General features: G+C 39.3%; 1 protein-coding gene across 1 annotated transcript; it reads right to left on the reverse strand.

Moving 5' to 3' along the window:
- Positions 1–3,932: 3,932 nt before the first annotated feature.
- KRT12 (keratin 12) lies at positions 3,933–11,936 on the reverse strand. The gene is made up of 8 exons (XM_049767304.1): positions 11,478–11,936; positions 10,615–10,697; positions 9,573–9,729; positions 8,472–8,633; positions 6,305–6,430; positions 5,800–6,020; positions 4,493–4,563; positions 3,933–4,030 (listed from the first exon to the last, which is right to left on the reverse strand). Exons 1-8 carry the CDS (start codon positions 11,934–11,936, stop codon positions 3,933–3,935), a joined length of 1,377 nt encoding a protein of 458 aa, XP_049623261.1.
- Positions 11,937–18,660: the final 6,724 nt, after the last annotated feature.

Raw genomic sequence — 18,660 nt, forward strand, 5'->3', positions numbered from 1 at the left:
GATGCTAAAGATCAAACCCTGAATAGATATGTGCAAGGCAAGTGTCCTATCTGATGAACTGTCTCTCAAACCCCTTATTATAATTTTTAAAGCTTGAGAAGTCTCTTCAAAATTTCTGGCTCTATAAATAATGACAAACTTCCTTCATTTTACCTTAAAGAACTTGCTTCCTTACTGGTAGACTCTGTGGAAGCTAATATTACTTGACTTAAAGAAAGTTTCATTGAGTTTTATAAAAGGTTCCCCTCCCCATTCCATCCCTGAATAGTTTTGGTGATTGTGAGTTGCACTCACTCTTGGTTCCTGTGCTCTTGCGCCTGAGATCTGACTCCTGCTTTGGAGGGCCTAGTTAGCAGTCACAGGGACTGAGCTATATCTATGTGAGCACCAACCAAGATGGGAATCTTAGTCTTATGCTCACAACACAGGTTCTTTTTGCCACTGAACAATATTAGAGTTCCAAAAGGCCTGACAGTCATTCACTTTCTTAAAAAAGCAAGCGAACAATTTTTTTTTCATATCAAACTTAATCTTAACTTGAAAAATGGGGATTATTTTTTTATTAAATTTATATCCCAAAATTTCAGTAGGTGGCACTCTTACAAAGTATAAAGGAGTGATTGCTTTGGCAACATGTTGATTTCTGGGGCTTTCTTCTGTCTTGACCTACTTGCAAAACTGTTTGTTTTAATGAACCAAAATGCATCCCCCACCAGTTACTGGAGTTAAGCATATTGCTTGTGAAGCCCTTAAATTTATAAAATTCAGCATAATAATTTTCTTCAAACTCCTCACTACTTCTCAAAGGGGATCCTTTGAGTTTAGTACATGCAATATTTCCCAGCTGTTTCCCTTGCCTACAATGCAATACATGCATATAAAAGTAAAAAAAAAAAAGCACATATAGATTCTAAAATAGTCATAAATAACAGGCCTTTCTTATTTGACCCTGTATTTGACTTTTTTTTTTTACGGATTAAGAAAATACAGAGGGGCTCTGAGAGGTTAAGTGGACAGGACACTTGCCTTGCACACAGCCAGTCCAGGTTAGATCTATGACATTCCATTTTGTTCATTGAGCACAGAAGCAATTCCTGAGAGCAGAGTCAGGAGTAACCTTTGAGTACTGCTGGGTGAAGCCTCCAAAACAAATTGACCTGTGCAACTCACCGTTGCTAAGTCTGAAAGGTGCCCTAGTTGTGAATTCTTAAATAAGGGAATGGTGGTTTAATGATTGAGGGCTGGACCTGATATTGAGAGTAAGGCAACATATTACTGAAATATTGGAAACCTAATGCTTTCTTGGCCAGTTGAAGATGATATGATGTTTGGATTTGCTGCCTATCCCATGAGATCCTAGCCACTGACTCTTGAGTTAGAAATTTTGTGAGGTCACTTTTTATTTGGGGGGATATCTGTGACTTCTATACTTTTTCCCACCCTCTCAGTATAACTGAGATATCTGACTTGCACCAAAGTGACTGATCTGAGAGACCTAGCAGAACTGAAATACTTTAGTGACCAAACCTTGGAAGTCATACACTGTCAGAGTTTGCTCATTGTGAAGGAGACTATACAGATCATGAAAATAGAAAGTGAGGATCACTGGGACTATCTGGGAGATGTAGAAACTGAACTATATTAAACTGCTGCTCGAATGGCTGTTTGATGGCCACAGGATTCAATGGGTCACCTCGAGGGAGAAGGCAGGAGGAAGAAGTCAGCATGTAAACACTGAGAGATACCAAAGAAGGGCTGGAGTGAAAACTTCCAGGGTGGCAATAGTTCTGGAATTCCAGTAGGTACAATATTTCCAAAAGAAAGAAATGCTAAGAAACCAAGCTAACAGTTAAGAACTAACTACGGAGTTTTCACTTGTGCACAACCTTTCTCCTTTTAGTCTTACACAATTTAGATGTTATATGAAACCATGGCAACCTTTTCCTGAGTATCAGCAGGGAAGTGGCATTTTTTATGACCAGGGGGTCAAGAACCTTGATCACCCTATGTCATAAAGATGAAGCTCTTTTGGAACCCGGAAAGTAAATTCTAGACAGAGAGCTGAGTTGCTGTGCCTAATAAAATATTAACCGAACACCTAAAACCACTAGAAAATATGAATAGGAAGTATGACTACAGGTTGAGAGATTTTAGACTTGCAGCTTGCATATTGAAGATGTCTATAAAAGATGTCTATAAAAGCTCAGCTTAAAATGGTCTAATTGCCCTCCTTGGGCTTTGTTTTGTTTTGTTTTTTGTTTTTTGTTTTTTTTTTGGGCCACACCCGTTTGATGCTCAGGGGTTACTCCTGGCTAAGCACTCAGAAATTGCCTCTGGTTTGGGGGGACCATATGGGACACCGGGGATCGAACCTCGGTCCTTCCTTGGCTAGCGCTTGCAAGGCAGACACCTTACCTCTAGCGCCACCTCACCGGCCCCCCTCCTTGGGCTTTTGCATTTGACCCTGAAATTCCTTCATACCTGCCTGACACTTCCCCCTCCCTCTAACTCTTCTCCCTCACACCCCTTGCTCATCAATTCCCCCAGTTTCTCATCTTATTTTGGTAAATAGTAATAGCACCCAAATATTCAGTACTCACTAGGTGTCAGGGACTAGCATCTTTTGTTTAATACCTCATTCTTTTTCACAAAACCCACCTCTTTTTAGGGATTATAAAACAGGCATACAGAAGTTAAGCTACTTGGTAATAAGTAGCAGCAGGCCTAGCGGTTGAACCCTGCCTGGCTTCTAAGCCTGGTCTCATACTTTTGAAATTGTACTCTTATTTCTCTTGTTAGGTTTGCACTCAGCAAACTAGACTGAAACACCATTTTTTTAGACTTAAATTCTGGCCACCATCTGCCTCTAGCCAGAATATGGCATTTCTTACTGACTTATGGGTCTTGCAGACTCAGTAGAAACTTACCCTAGTTCTAACTGGGCCAGATTGGAGAAAAGACATCAAAGCAATGTTTAGAGTCCCAATGAGTGTCTTTACCCTGTGTTTTCTCTTTCTGCTTCCTTTTTTACTTGGAAAGCTTTCTTTTTACTTGAAAAGCATTAAGTTGTCCCTACCCCACAAACTGTTCACTTCTTTCCTGTGTCTGTTGAAGTTCTATTTGTTTTATGTCATGGTATCATCTTTCTTGGTAGATGTCCATCTCTATCTTCAACTGTAAGCTTTCAAGACAAGGTAGCTCTTACTCTTTATACTGGTATACTCTAGGGACCAATACTTATTTAATTCAATGACATTTGGGGGGGTCATGGGAATTGAGAACATGCCTCATATATGTGAAGCATGTGTTCTACCATGAAGCTATATCCCAGGTCTTGACTGAATAAAAGAAGGTGTGAAAAATTGGGAAAGTCATTTTACAGGGGACAATCCAATTAAGTAGCAACCTAGATAGACTTATGTTAAAAACACAGAATTTCCAAAAGAATCTTCGTTAGCACCAACCTTGATATCTTTAGCCTAGTGTTGATCTATTTTACTATTCATATTTCACATATTACTTTTGATGTCCCTGACATTTGAGTTGAAATAATGAAGGTACGTATTTTAGATTATTACTAAACCTTTTTTATTATGATTATATTTATTAAAACATGACTGTACTACCCCTTGATCAAAGTTCTGTGATTAAAATTGTGTCCCAAATCACATAAAGTTTATTGAAAGGTCTGATCCAGATTCAAAAAGATGTCAAATAAATGTGATTTCCTAATGAAGATTGTATATAATTCCTTGTAATTGATTATTGTTTCAGAAAGACAAAGAGGACTTAATGTGAACAGAGTTCAAAGAAAATGAAACAAAAATAGAGGCTGAACTAAAAGAGCATCTTACTCTAACAGGAATAATTGCTACTTGTAAATTTCTTGTTTCTAAGGAATCAGTCAATCATAAGGCAGATCTTGTGAAATTTTATATTATTTCTTCAATTTCCTGGACATGAGAGGAGGCCACTTCACCATCTATCTCTTCTTGCACAGTGATGTTTATGTTTTGGGTTTTGGTCGAGTCTGAAGACAAAAGTGGAGTCAAGGTGAAAAAGTTAATGTTTCTAGTATCCAAGTAGGACTGATAATTAAGTTAAGCTTTTAAGAGAAGTACTGGCCTAAAGAATTGATCAAAAATACTGCTGTAGTCTAAAAACCATACTATTCAACAGAAACAACATATATTCTATATTTTGCACACAAATGAAAAGTTTCTCCTTTTAAACATTTAAAAAAAAGTTATGAAGCTTACCAGACCTCTCTAGAGAATATATATTTTTGTTCCTTTGGCTTATAAAAAGCTTTAATATAGTACAAACGATTTGTTTTTATTCAAAAACACATGTTTTTATATATTACAATACATAGGTATATTAAAATTAAATGATTATGGAGACTGTGATATTCAATGAGATTTTACAGTGTTAGTCATTAATGAATGTGATTCTGACTTCTTTCAGAGCCATTCTTAGAAAACCTGCTTACCTTTAGAGGAGTCAGTTGACTGGGCTTGAGATTTGGATTCAATCACAGGTAAACTTTCCTCCAAATCATTACTGTAAGGAAAGAGGAAATCATATAATATAGTGGTTTCTAGCATGAGAAGAAATGAGGAGTTTGCTATTTGAGCCCACCAAGTAAGTATAAGTGGGACAATTAGAAGCAGAAGTGGGAAATTAGAGGCAGGACTTCTACATGACCCATTCTAGATGCTCTGCAAAGATGAATAGACCATAAATCGCGACCAGAACGAGCAGAGGAGCCAAACCCATCTGGTTTCTTGAACAGGAATAGGATGGGCCTATGAGTAAACCAGTAAATGTCTATATGAAATTAAAATAATGTATTCATTCATCACCAATTGTACCAAGCGACTATGTATGTCCAGTGACCATTACATATGTTATATGAGACAACTGTTCTCATAGAATTGTTGTATCCTGTATCTGACCTATATAAGCTCGATGTGAACTGCATTTAGTCCTTGCCCCATTTGGGCTTTAGCCAGGTAGAGTGTGCATGAGATGTGTAATCAAGGTGGCTCTCCTCTAATGTTCCAAGTGCTTGCACCTATTTCTTGTTCAGAATTCTTTAGTAAAAGAAGAAAGTTACACGAATGATGGTTAAATAGGGAAGGATTCCTGAAGTTCTTGATGGAGAACGCTCAAATGAAAGACCCCACTAGCAATCAGTTGATACAGTGCAAATCTTTCCTCTAATGGGCTCCCGAAGGGATGTGAACTGGCTGGCAATTGATGATCTGGTCTCAGAAATCCATTTTTTCGACTTATAACACTGTGTTCTTGCCACTGATCCAGACTTTGGGAAATTTCCCTACAGTCGGTTGAAGGTGCTCCCGATCTCTATTATTTGAGCTCACATACATTGTGATAGCAGGACTCTCAAATAGATGATTCTTCTACCAGCCCCCCCATTTCATTATAATATGACTCTATGGCACCTTCGGTTTTTGTTGTTGTTTTTGGGTCATACCCGGCGGCTCTCCAAGCTCTATACTCAGAAATTACTTCTGGCAGGTGGGGGGGGGGGGGAGGTTTGAGGCGGATTATATGACAGGCCTGGGATGGAGCCGAAGTCCGGCAAACCCTCTCTGCTATCGCTCCAGCTCCCACCTTGGCATTTACATAAAATAAAACAGTGGGTGACAACACTTCCTAGTGAAACGCATTTACACCCACTGCATGTACAATAACCCTGCCCTGATTGCAGAGAAAAAGGCGCCAGGGGTCACTAACCTGCTCTTCCCCCCCCCACCCCCCCGAGTTAGTTACCCTTGGTCCTCGCCGTCCAGCAGGCGGCGGTAGGTGCCAATCTCCAGCTCCAGGCGGGCCTTGACGCTCAGCAGCTGCAGGTGGTCGGCGTTCTGGCGCTCGGTGTCTGCGCGCACCTGGAGCAGCTGCGCCTCTGCATTTGCTATGAGCTGCTGCACCTGGGCCAGCTGTCTGCAGTAGTCGCTCTCGACTTCGGCCAGGGAGCTTTCCAGGGTGTTTTTCTGCACATGGGAGGGAAATGGCACAAAAGAGCAATGGAAAGATCTGGAAAGAGAGAGCAGCCAGTAGCCAGTCCTGCCTAAGTTGGAGAGTCTTTGTTTTGATTTCGGGCCACATCTGGAGATGCTCAGGAGTTACTCCTGGCTCTGCACTCAGGAATCACACCTGGAGGGCTCAGGGCATCATATGGGGATCGAACCCGGGTCAGCCGCACTGCAAGGCAAGCGCCCTATCCTCTGTGCTAGCTCTCCAACCCAGAAATTCTATTCTTGGCGCGCGCCCCTACCGTGGCCAGCTGGGCCTGGAGCTCGATCTCCCCGTTCTGGAAGGCGCGTCTCAGCTCGGCGACCTGGTTCTTACTGCACTGAAGCAGCTCTGTGCTGTTGCCCATCTCCTTGCTGAGCTCCGCACTCTGCCAGGACACAGAAGGGCAAGGGGGTGTGAGTGAGCACTGCTTTCAACATGTGTCGCCGAGAATCTTATTTTGTTCTCCATAGCTTTCTTTCAAAAAAAATTTTTTTGGGGGGGGCGTCACACCCGGCAGCGCTCAGGGGTTCCTCCTGGCTCTGCGCTCAGAAATCGCTCCTGGCAGGCTCAGGGAACCCTATGGGATGTCGGGATTCGAACCACCGTCCTTCTGCATGCAAGGCAAACGCCCTACCTCCATGTTATTTCTCCGGGCCCCTTTTAAAAATATTTTTGGATTAATATACTTACTAGTTTTTTTAAAACCAAAACTTTAGTTGAATCACTGTAAGATGCAGTACAAGGTTGTTCATGATTGAGTTTCAGTCATGCAATGGCCAACACCTGCGCATTTTCCACCACTAATGTCTCCAGTTTTCTTTCTGCCCTCCCCACTGCCTGACTCTGTAACAGATATTTTTCTTCTCTTTCTTTCTCTCTTTTTCTCTATCCCCCAGTTTTTCCATTTATTTTTCTTTATAGAGAAAGCTGAGTTTTTCTGTATTAGTATTCTATTTTTATTTAGCAAACTTTATCATGAGAAAGTATAAACATGGGGCTGGAGAGATAGCATGGAGGTAGTGTGTTTGCCTTGCATGCAGAAGGTCAGTGGTTCGAATCTCGGCATCCCATATGGGCCCCTGAGCCTGCTAGGAGCGATTTCTGAGCTTAGAGCCAGGAGTAACCTCTGAGCACTGCCCGGTGTGACCCAAAAACCAAAAACCAATATATATATATATATATAAACATAAATATCACATAGTTCTTCATGTAAATACAAAACCATAAGTTATTTTTGTGCATGTCTGTGCCCACTTTTGCAGTATAAATATTTGAAATCTAGTAATTACTAAAATGCATAAAGCATAATTATTACTTTTCTGTGTGTGAAAGTAGTATATCAGATAATGTATTCCTTTGTATGTGGCCCACCCAAGTTTAATCCTGTGTATCCCATAGAATCCTCTAAGCTTGCCAGGAGGGATTTCTGTAAGCCCTGAGCACTAATGAGTGTATAGCTTGACCCCCCCACAACCCAAATGGTATCATTCCAATCCCAAATCATCTTGTACCTTGCAGAAAATTCTGCACATTTTTAGTGGGGCATAATTTGATATTTTTATTTATTTATAATAATCACAAAATTTATTTTGATCAAAATCTTTGTGATTTACAAAGTCCTTCATAGTTGGATTTCAGACATACAGTGAATCAGAGCCAATCCAACCACCAGTGTTGACCTCCCTTTACCAATGTTTTCAGAGTACATCCTATACTTCCACCCTTTGCCTCCTGGCTTGCCATTCTAAAGGACCCATTTTAAGTTAAGATTGTTATAGCTTGGGTCTCTTGATTCTATGGTTGTTGATGTTGGCTTGGATATTTTGTTCTGTCTTTTATTATCTCCACTATAATAAAATTGCTAGTTGACAATGTGAGATACTTTTACAAAGATGTTCATGGTTGGGTTTCAGTCATACAAAGTACAACACCCATCCCTTCATCAGTGCATATTTTCTGCCACCAATTCCCTAGTTTACCACCCTTCAAATACATTCCTGTCCCCACTGCCTTCCTCCTTGGCAGACATTTTCCTCTCTCTCTTTTTTATTTTAGACATTGTGGTTTTCAATATTATTATTGAAGGGGTATCATGTATATCACTTTTCTGCCATTAGTAGTGCCCACTTCTTGTCCAAAGTGATCTTTTCTATCCATTGTTGTCATTGAGATCTATTCTCTGCCCTAACTCACTCTTTTGCTTTTTGTGGCAAGCTTCCTACGGTAGACTGGTACTCCTGGCCCTCATCTCTATTATCTCAGATATTAATACCACACTATTGTTTTATTTATTTATTTATTTATTTATTTATTTTTTGTATCCCTCAAATGAGTAAAAGCATTCTGTCATTCAGCACAATATTCTCCATGTCTATTTGTATACAAGCAAATTTCATGACTTCATTTTCCCTAATAGCTCAAGGTACCTTTTTAATGAACCAGGCCTCTGTGTCATTGCGATTTTGCTCCACGATGGTTTCATACCGGGCTCTCATGGCATTGAGTAGCTGGGTGAGGTCCACTGTGGGGGCAGCATCCATTTCTATGTTGATCTGGCCCAGGCTTCCAGCCTGGAAACTTTGGATCTCCTGGGAATAGAAAGGGACAACGAAATGGGTGCAAGAGACCAGGATAATTTCTGTGGCCTCTTCTCCCACAGAAAAGAGGATAAGTTAAATTGTATTGTTGCCTGGTTAAAAGACAGTTATAAAGACAGAGAAGCACATCATATTAAAACATACTTGAAAAACGCATGCTCTCTTTCGATTTTGGAAGTACCTAAGACATTTTTCTTGGGCCCTTAAACTCCCCCTGCCCCACTTTCCCTAGGTGCTATGTCTGCCTTATCTAATCCATAAATTGGCCCATCATCTTGAGCATCCTGAACCCTAACACAATAGGAAAGCTGGTGGAAAAGTACAACCACAGCTGCAAAACAGAGGGCTGCAGACAGAATAAAAGTACATTTATTCAGCCACACAACTGCCCCTGTAAGTAGATCAATATGTCTTCTATAGTAGAGCAATGAAGGCAACTTAAAGCCCTGACAGATGGGTCAGGAGCTGCATGCTGGATCCCTGGCTCAGTTTTACACCAACTGCATTTTAATTCTTAGCTCTTGCTAAAGCTCTTTGAGACCATTACTAGGTACATGGACCCTGGGAAGTGTATTCTACATGTATTTCACACTGGGCAGAACCAACTTCTCTAGCAAAAGAAGCACAGAATATCCTTGGCAGATGTTTGATAACTTCTAAACACTAGGTTTAAAATAGCAAAATTGGAGTATTCAAAATTCTCATTCTTTATCTAGTGATGAAAAGTGACAAAGTCAGAAATTTCCCCTAGTTTGTCAGATTTCACCAGGACCCACAATCCATATCACCAGCACAAGCACTATTGCAAACAATGACCTCCCTCAATAAATAGTCCTTTTTATAGATCCTCTCTCCTCTGTCTTCTAATTCCTGGGTGATACATGTGAAAGGGTCTGGGAGACAAAAAATGAACTGTGCTTTTAGACAGACCTCCTCATGGTTCTTCTTCAGGTAGGCCAAATCCTCCTGCAGGCTCTCAATATGCATCTCCAGGTCGGACCTGACCAGGGTCAGTTCATCCAACACCCTGCGCAGACCATTGGTGTCCATATCCACATTCATGTAAAGGGCCTGCTCATTCGAAAATCTGAGAACCAAGAGAAAAACCAAGTAGGGGATCACATTTGAATTCTTCTCCTGCTAGCTTCAGGTTTCTTTTGTGCAGAAATCTAATTGACTACTTCAAAATGGCAGTGGTCCATGGTTAATGCTAGTTGCTTTGGTAACTTTTCTCTATGCTTTCTTCTATTTTCTCATGATCATGTACTGTTTATGTTGGAGAGAAGTAAAAAGACTTAAGAGGTCTAGCATCAGCCCAGGGAATGATTATTTTTCCCTTTGACTGGTTTCTTGGCAAAGGCCATTTCTAGGAGGAATTTCTGATGAGATTCAAAATATGTTGAAAAGAAAATCTTTTTTTTTTTTTTTGCTAAGCTTGATTCATAATGTAATTAAAATATCAGTAAATTCTTTTCAACACCTTGATCATGATTTTGTAGATGTAGAATCACCCTCAGTACAATTGCTGGTGAAATTTTTTGGAGCAAAAGGGACATTTGTATGTCCTCTCTAAAGTTTGTGAGGATGGAGGATGCAGTATAAAACTAAGTGTGTGGCTCATATGTTGGTAGGGTGTCTTCAGGAAAAAGAGCATTTCACTGAACTCATGGTAAAGACTGCTAGTAATTCATTTCAGTGCATGGGAAGTTGAACTTCAATACATTTGTGGAATTATGATGAGTCAATTGCAGATCACAAACACCTAGCCTTTATGTTTAAGAAATGTACAAAGACCTATAGTGTGATTGTGTTTGGCACTAATTGCTTTCTACAGTCCTCAATGTCAATTTACCAAAACACAAAGTGTTTAGAGTAAGGGAGTTGGAGAAGCTTCATTGTTAGTGAAAGCAGGAAAATAAAGAAGAAGGGTGGGACATGGCAGTTATCATTAGTTTTTCTTTTTCCTACTTACTTCATTCTGAAGTCTTCGGCAGCCAGTTTGGCATTATCAATCTGCAAGATGACGTGGGCATTGCCAATATTTGCAGAAATGATCTGGTAGAATCAGGGAAGAAACAGAAAGTGAGGTCTTAAAATACTAGTTTGATGCAAGTATATATATTTTATGGGATATATGCAATAAAAACAGTATTTTATTAAATTAAGGCAGCATGATTATTCACAAGAAAGTATATTTATAAACTATTAAAACATTGATAAATAGATATTTTCTACAGAAAGGTAGTAGAAATAAGCCACTTAGTGGTAAATCATAAAATGAAAAAAAATGAAAAAAATCATAAAATGAAATGAAATATTGTCAGATGAGATATCCCCTCCCCCTTTCATTGAATATACAAAATATTTAAATTACAGGTTATTATAACTATAGAAACTGTAATAGTGGAGCCAGGGAAGTAGCCAAGGGGTCAAGATTTACGATGTGTATGATCAGAGACCCAACTTTGATCCCCAGCACCATGGGCCCCTGAGTATTGGCTGGGTTGCCCTGGGTGCCCCAGGTATCGCTGGGCCGAAGCAGTGGAGCATTAAACTATATGATCTGGAAGGGGCCGATAGACTCCCTGAACATTGCTTAGGAGATCTTCCCATACTATAATATCAAAAATAAAAAATAATTGCCAAAGACATTCCAAAGCTTCATGATCCTTTGTTTGGGGATGGCTCCAAGTAGTATGCAGAGAGCTCAGAGACTACTTACTCTCTGCTGTGTCCAGTCTAATAGGCCAGCAGTCCAGTGCTGGTGCCTGAAGATATGGTGCTGTTCAGGCCCTGTGGTACCTGAGAACACTGGGACACATCCTGCAGTCTTACCTTTTTTCTGAGGTCTTCAATCAATGGATAATATTGACTATAATCATTCTGTGACTCTGCAGGCCCAGGTGTTCGCATTTCGTACCACTCTTGAATTTTATTCTCTAGTTGAGAATTAGCGACTTCTAGGTCTCGAACCTTATTCAGGTAGGATGCCAATCTGTCATTCAGATTTTGCATGGTTTCCTTTCCTGATCCAGGAAGGAGACCTCCATCATTGACGGAGACAATCGCTAAAGGACCATTCCCTGGGATCCCTCCAAATGTAGTTCTCAGACCTCCTGCACAAGCAATATCTGCAAAGTAACCTCTAAAGCCAGAATGAGATCCCAAGCTGGAAGCAGCAGAAAATCCTTCCCCAGAATTTCCCACTAAGTCAAAAGTGCTTTCCCTATAGCCTGTCCAATTGTGGGAAGAGAGTTGCTGTGAAAGCCCAGAGGAGCATGCCGAGAGAGACATAGTGCTGTGGGGAGCTGAGGAAGTCAGTGACTATGCAGTAGGGAGTGCATCTTTTATAGGTCATGAAATGGGGGTTGAGGTTGAGAAGTTCACTCTAGCCAATCAAAAAAATACAATCCCCACTTATTTGGACCAGGCCAGCAGGTAAATAATTTATGTATTTTGAAAATTCATTGATCTAGAAATAATTGAATCATTGTGCCCATTTTTATTTTGCAAAAATGAAAACTGGGTGTAGAGGTAAATTGTCAAAAGGAATCTTATTCCCCAAGTTATTCTTCTGCCTATATTTTCCTCTCAGCCGAATGCCTTGCACAAACCAGAAATGCAATGAATACTTATAAAATGAAGAAATAAAGAACTTGTCTTCCCAAATCTTTGGCTGCTTCCAGTGCTTCACCTATATTTTATCATTTTTCTTTAGAAAAAACTCAGTATGAGGTGTCTGAACAGTATCTGCTTTGCCTCAGAATGGAATCCTGTCTGACAGTGGTTTGAAAATAAAACTCCTTTTCTAGTCATTTACTGGATTTTCAAGGATTGTAATACCTTGTTAAGGTGGTTGTGGCCTAGTGGTTAAGGCAGTAGATTAGTAATACCTTGTTAATAGGATGCTACATGGGTTCTTTTCTTTTTCTTATTTCTATTTTGCTGATTCAGAAAGACAACCTCTTAAACATTGACAAAAATATGCAGATTTTAGTAGAAGGATTGAACATTTTTTAGCTCTTCTGTTACATAAGAATTGACCATGCTGCTTTAAACTCTGTGAGACAACTCTTCCTATATAAAGTCATGAGCCAGTATCTCCTTTTGACAAGCAAACTCTAGCCCATTTACATCAGTCAGATTGTCAAGCATGGAGCTCACAATGGTGTCCTAAATGAAGTCTTTACTATACAAAATTCTGTGACCCGCAGGCCCAGGTGTAAGTACTTTACTATACACCAGAGGAAAAGGGGGACCTGTTCAGAAACTAGAGTTCTATTTCTCTGAGGACAACTTTTCCTCTGCTGATAAATTCTTTTTGCTGGCATAACTCCATTCTAAGATAAAGGAAATAGGACAGATTGATGACACAGACTAAGACAATTTGTGGTCTTTGATCCAAATAAGGAAAAACTTAGTCAACCAATAGCAGATCTTATGAGGATGAAGAATGTCATTCTGGGGTAGGATCAGATGCCCCTGCTGGCCATTGCATATTCAAGCAATAAATGAATGAAGGACTATCTTGTGTCTATCTTATAAAGATGAATTTATCAGTAACTAAAAAATCAGAGCTAAAAAATCAAGTATATATAAGATCAAGATAATCTTGTGTCTATCTTATAAAGATGAATTTATCAGTAACTAAAAAATCAGAGCTAAAAAATCAAGTATATATAAGATAACTGAGAGGTTAAGTTATTCAATATAGGGCCAGTGTGGTAGCACAGTGGTAGGGCATTTGCCTTGCATGTGGCTGACCCAGGACAGATATGGGTTTGATCCCTGGCATCCCATATGGTCCCCTGAGTCAGGAGCGATTTCTGAGTGCAGAGTCAGGAGTAACCCCTGAGTGCAGCTGGGTGTGGCTCCAACCCCCAATCAATATAGTTAATAGTATTTAATGAATAGCTGGCCAGTCAATGTTTATTATCTTGCTATAGCATAGACAATACTTACAGATTAAAAATTAAAACAATAATCTGATTTTTGAGGCACATTCTTCAATAATGGAGATCATAAAAAGAGGAGAAAGTAGATAGATTTACCAAATTTATAACAAAGTAGATAGCTGTTAACAATGATTGGCCTTTTGAAAACTAAATCTGGTATTTTAGGTAAGCTGCTGTCCAAAAGTTTAAATATTGGTCAACAGTTAACTTCCCCAACAGTTTCTAGTTCATTTGTCCAGTGTTTTGTAAAAATGTCAATATTTTATAAATTCTTGGTAAGTTGATTTCTCTTTTTAAACCAAACTCCAAACCATATAAGTGTGCTATGATTGAGAAAACATTTAAATTTTTGAAAAAAGGAAATTGATATAAGAATTTCTGTATAGGGGCTGGAGTGATGGTACAATGGTAGGGCATTTGCCTAGCACACAGCTGACCCAGGATGAACCTCGGTTCAATCTCCCAGCATCCCATATGGTCCCCCCAACCAGGCGTGATTTTTGAGCGCATGCATAGCTAGGAGTAAACCTTGAGTGTCACGGGTGTGACCCAAAATAAAAAAAAAAAGAATTTGGGTATAGGTCAATTGTTATAATTAGCTAACTGGTGAGTTTAGGCCATGTTGAGGGTAAGATTAGTTTCGAGCTAGAGCTAGGATGAACTTTAGGGGTTTGGTTAGGATTATGTTTTGCTAAAGAATAAGATTTCAGGCCAGTTTAGGACAAAATCAATACTTAAAATTTATTTTATTTGGAAATGGACCTTCTGTGATTTTTCCATTTGCTTTGATCTAATCTTTGACCAAGCTTCTGAGTCCAGTAACGAATGGGAAACAACTTCAGAAGTTGAAACAACTAATTTTTCCTTTAGCTGACTTCTCTATATGGGCAGGAGTATACTAGTCATCAAGCCTCAATTCTAGCATTTTGGAAGTGAAAATAATTTCCATTGACAAGTAAAACCTAGGAATGTGAAAACATATAAAACAAAACAGCCTTGGACTTGTGAGTCAACCTGCTGGATAAATGAAGGCACAGAAAAAAAATGACTAGAAGTAGAATGAACCATTCAAAAAAGCATGATGTCTTTCATTCTTGTGGCATTTAGGGGAATATTAAAATGTTAAAAATTAAAGTTAAAATTAATTAAAATATTAAAAATATAAAAAGTGTTATGATGGGATTTATAATATAGCTTTTAGATTTTATTATTTTATTTTGGTTTGTATTTTTTGGGGGGCCCACACCTGGTAGTCCTCAGGACCTACTTATCCCTGTTTGATTTACAGGGGACCATATATTATGCAGAGATATGAACAAGAAGCAGGACATAGGAAACATGCAAGGAAACTTGTACTATCTCTCCCGACCCTACATTCTTATTAAATTTAAAACAAAGTTCTCATCTTTTTACAATCAGATTGACTAGTTTCCTCATTTTTGCATGTATTCTGCCTTATGTTTTATTTTTTCTCTTCAAGATAGATTTTAACTTTCTGCAATGGACTCTTCATTTGGTACATACCACTTTTCATTTTTGCTTTGAATTACATGTTTAGATTGTATGGGTGAGTGAAAGAAGATGGGGGTGACCTGACCTTTGTTTTATGTACTACTTTAACAGAAGAGGAATGAACCAGGACTCACCTCAAGGGGTCCCAGCTGAGAATGAGTTTGGCTTTTCAGCACTCAAATCTCAGAGGCAGTAGACAATGGTAGATGGTGAGAGGGGGAAGGAGGAAGCTAAAATAATTTACTACTCTTGGAGTCTAGTATATGGGACAAAATGGTTGCTTGAAGAGAAATGAAGAAGTAAAGAATATGAATTAATGCATTATGTTGGATTGTTTTTGAGGGTGTCACCAAGTACCTAAGATTATTTCCTCAGTAGCCAAGATTAGAGGTGAAGGTGCAAAGAAGAGCTTTGAGTTGGCTTCCTTCCTTGACATTCTGCTGTTTCAGTTGTGTAGGAGTTTGTAGCAGTAATCCCCAGAGGCCAGAAAAGCAGTTTTTTTCCATTCTTACCTCACCTCTATGGGTTCACTTCTTGTTTGATTGCTCTAATTCTACACAACTAATTACACATGAAGTTGTGAAATAGGATGGCTATTATAAAAAGTCAACAGTTCCAAGTGGGAAAGAAACCTTTATTCAGGAACTACATTTTTCTCTAAATTTATAGTGTTAAAGTGGACACAGATGTTCTTATCAACCAAGTTCTTGTCAAACAGTCAAGATTGAAAGCACAGGACTGAAGATCAAATGGCTCAATTCAGCCATTGCCTTTCCATAAGGGCAAAGAAGGCAGGGAAGCTCTCAGATTATAGAAGGGGTCTCCTAGAGAAGAATTCCAAAGAAAAGTGAAACCATTCCCTCTTTTACATCTTTTAAATAAAGAACATAGTAAGAGCCAGGTGAGTATTTATTAAGTTTAAAAGAGAAGGACCAGTAGAACAGGCATGAGAACTCTAGGATGATTATCTTCTGATGTCCAGTCATCAAGATTATTAGTCATCTAGGTTATCAGGCAGAGCCCAGTCATCCAGACTATCAGACACCACCAAGCTCTACCCTTGTGATATTCCATATCAATTATTCCTTTTCTTAGGACTTTGCCCTAACCTCATCCTGCCTACTTCCTTTTTTCCCCTCTATTGGTAAGGTCATGCTGTTCTATTTCTTAGCATATTTAAGAAGTATTGATAACTACAGAGGGGAATTCCTGTCTACAGTTACTAGTTGGCAGAGATAGGGGTCAAATTATATGGTTCACCTATATATAACAATCTCATAAACCCAAAAGGAAAAGCATAGCAAAAAGCAAGGAATAGCCCTCAGTTTTATGATGGGAGATAGATTTAAAAATAATAACCCTAATTCTTGTAACAAAGTCAAATATTGCTTAATGACAAAGTTCCTGGACAGTGAATTTCAAGTCCATCTCCTGTGGAAATGTTATTCATCAGACTTGCAGTCTCTGTTTATTTACATACCAAAGCTTCAGACTATTCTGGATGTTGTTCTGGAAAGTGAAAAAGAATTCACCCTGAAAGTTCTTAACATCTTTAAAAGCAATATGCTAACTAGAGGGTCTTGGGAGAATGGGTAAAAAAAAATTTCTGACAAAAATTGTGTGGAATCAAATCTTTAGCTGATAATTTCAACAATAAGATGGTTCTAATAAAAGTGACCCAAAACAAATAAACAACAAAACAAGTAAGGATAAGTGGTTCTTTTCAAGGATGACTCAGTAACTGCCATATAATGTTTTTGCTTGTGTTTGACATATAGTTATTTAAAAGTGTATTACAATGGCTTAGTCTTGAAGTTGTGTCTTGTTCCATTATTTGGTGGCCATGACTTTGGGAAGGAATTGACTTCATGTTTATAAATGATCCTCATTGCATTCTTACATTAAATAAGGGCAATATAAAAAAGGATAAACCATATGATATGGCTACTTTGCCCCTTCTCTGGGACTGCTTCCTCATTTAAAAAACTGAAGTTTTAAACTAGAGAGATAGTACAGCAAGTAGAGTGCTTGCCTTGCATGTGACTGATCCAGTTTTGAACCAGCGAACTATCTGATCCCACCAGAAATAATCTGAGAGTAGAATCAGGAATAAATCCTGAGTGCTACCAGGTGTGACCCCAAAACAACAACAAAAAAGGCCCCTTTAATACCCAAAGTCTCATTTTTTATGACAATGCATAGGCTTCAGGTATGCATCATTGAAAATCAACATGTGCTGACTTACTGAATGCCTCCAATTTTCTCAGTCTGTGCCCTTTTCTTTCTAGTCATATGGTCCAGAAACTCATTATTGTTTTATGCAATTCCTGTTTTTGAAGGTTAAAAACATGATCACATAATGGCCAGCTCATATGATTTAACTTAGTAGTTTCCTTTTCATAGGATTATTGTGAGGATCAAGTTAACAATGAGCATAAAGTGTCTGGCACACAATAGATGGCTCATAGTCACTGCTTATTCCTTGGTCTATGCTCAGGGACTACTCCTAAGAATTCTCAGAGGACCACTTGCAGTACTGGGGATAAAACCAGGGTTGACCACCTGCAAGGCAAGAGCCTTTACCTCCTGTATTATCTCTATGCTCCCCAAATGGTAAAATATTAGAATGAATTGTAGAATAAAAATATAAAATATGAAGTCCACGAGTTGTGTGAGGTCGCTTCAGGCACCGTGTTTCAAACCTCTCAGGTGGGCGGGTCTGATGAAGCAGGGTAGTAGTCATGAAGAAATAATATACAGCAGTCAGAAAGTATATTCACTGGAGGGGCTGGAGAGATAGCATGGAGGTAGGGTGTTTGCCTTGCATACATAAGGTCGGTGGTTTGAATCTCGGCATTCCATATTCCCAGGAGCAATTTCAGCATAGACAGGAGTAACCCCTGAGCACTTCCGGGTGTGACCCAAACACCACTCCCCCCGCCCCCCAAAAAAGAAAGATTTTCACTGAGTCAGCTCACTTTATTTCTCAGGCTATTCTCTGCCATGTGCCCATTTTTTGCTGAGCTCTCTCTGTGCTGCCTATGCCATCCTCTCCTCATGAGCTCTGTCTCCCCCAAACCGACCCCCACCCCCCGGAAGCCAGAACTTTTTTTATTCTTTATTTTAAAACAGCCTGCCCCATCCAAGTGTGGGCCTGTCTGATTATCCAGATGGGATTAACATCACAAAAGAAAATTTAGGTAAAAGGGCATTGGGGGAAGGGTTATAATGAATCACATAATCGCCTTCAAAATCCCCTTTTCAGTTTTCAAAAGCTCCCATAAAATTTTAAATCTGGGCCCAGAGAGATAGCACAGCGGCCTTTGTCTGGCAAGCAGCTGATCCAGGACCAAAGGTGGTTGGTTCGAATCCCGGTGTCCCATATGGTCCCCCGTGCCTGCCAGGAGCTATTTCTGAGCAGACAGCCAGGAGTAACCCCTGAGCTCCGCTGGGTGAAAAAATTTTAAAGGTAATTACCTACTTTATAAAATATGATAGAAAATTAATTTTTTTCTGTAAGCACTTGTAAGGCACTGAAATGCAAAAAAGAG

The sequence above is a fragment of the Suncus etruscus genome, chromosome 1 (assembly GCF_024139225.1).
Source record: "Suncus etruscus isolate mSunEtr1 chromosome 1, mSunEtr1.pri.cur, whole genome shotgun sequence".
Classification (NCBI taxonomy): domain Eukaryota; kingdom Metazoa; phylum Chordata; class Mammalia; order Eulipotyphla; family Soricidae; genus Suncus; species Suncus etruscus.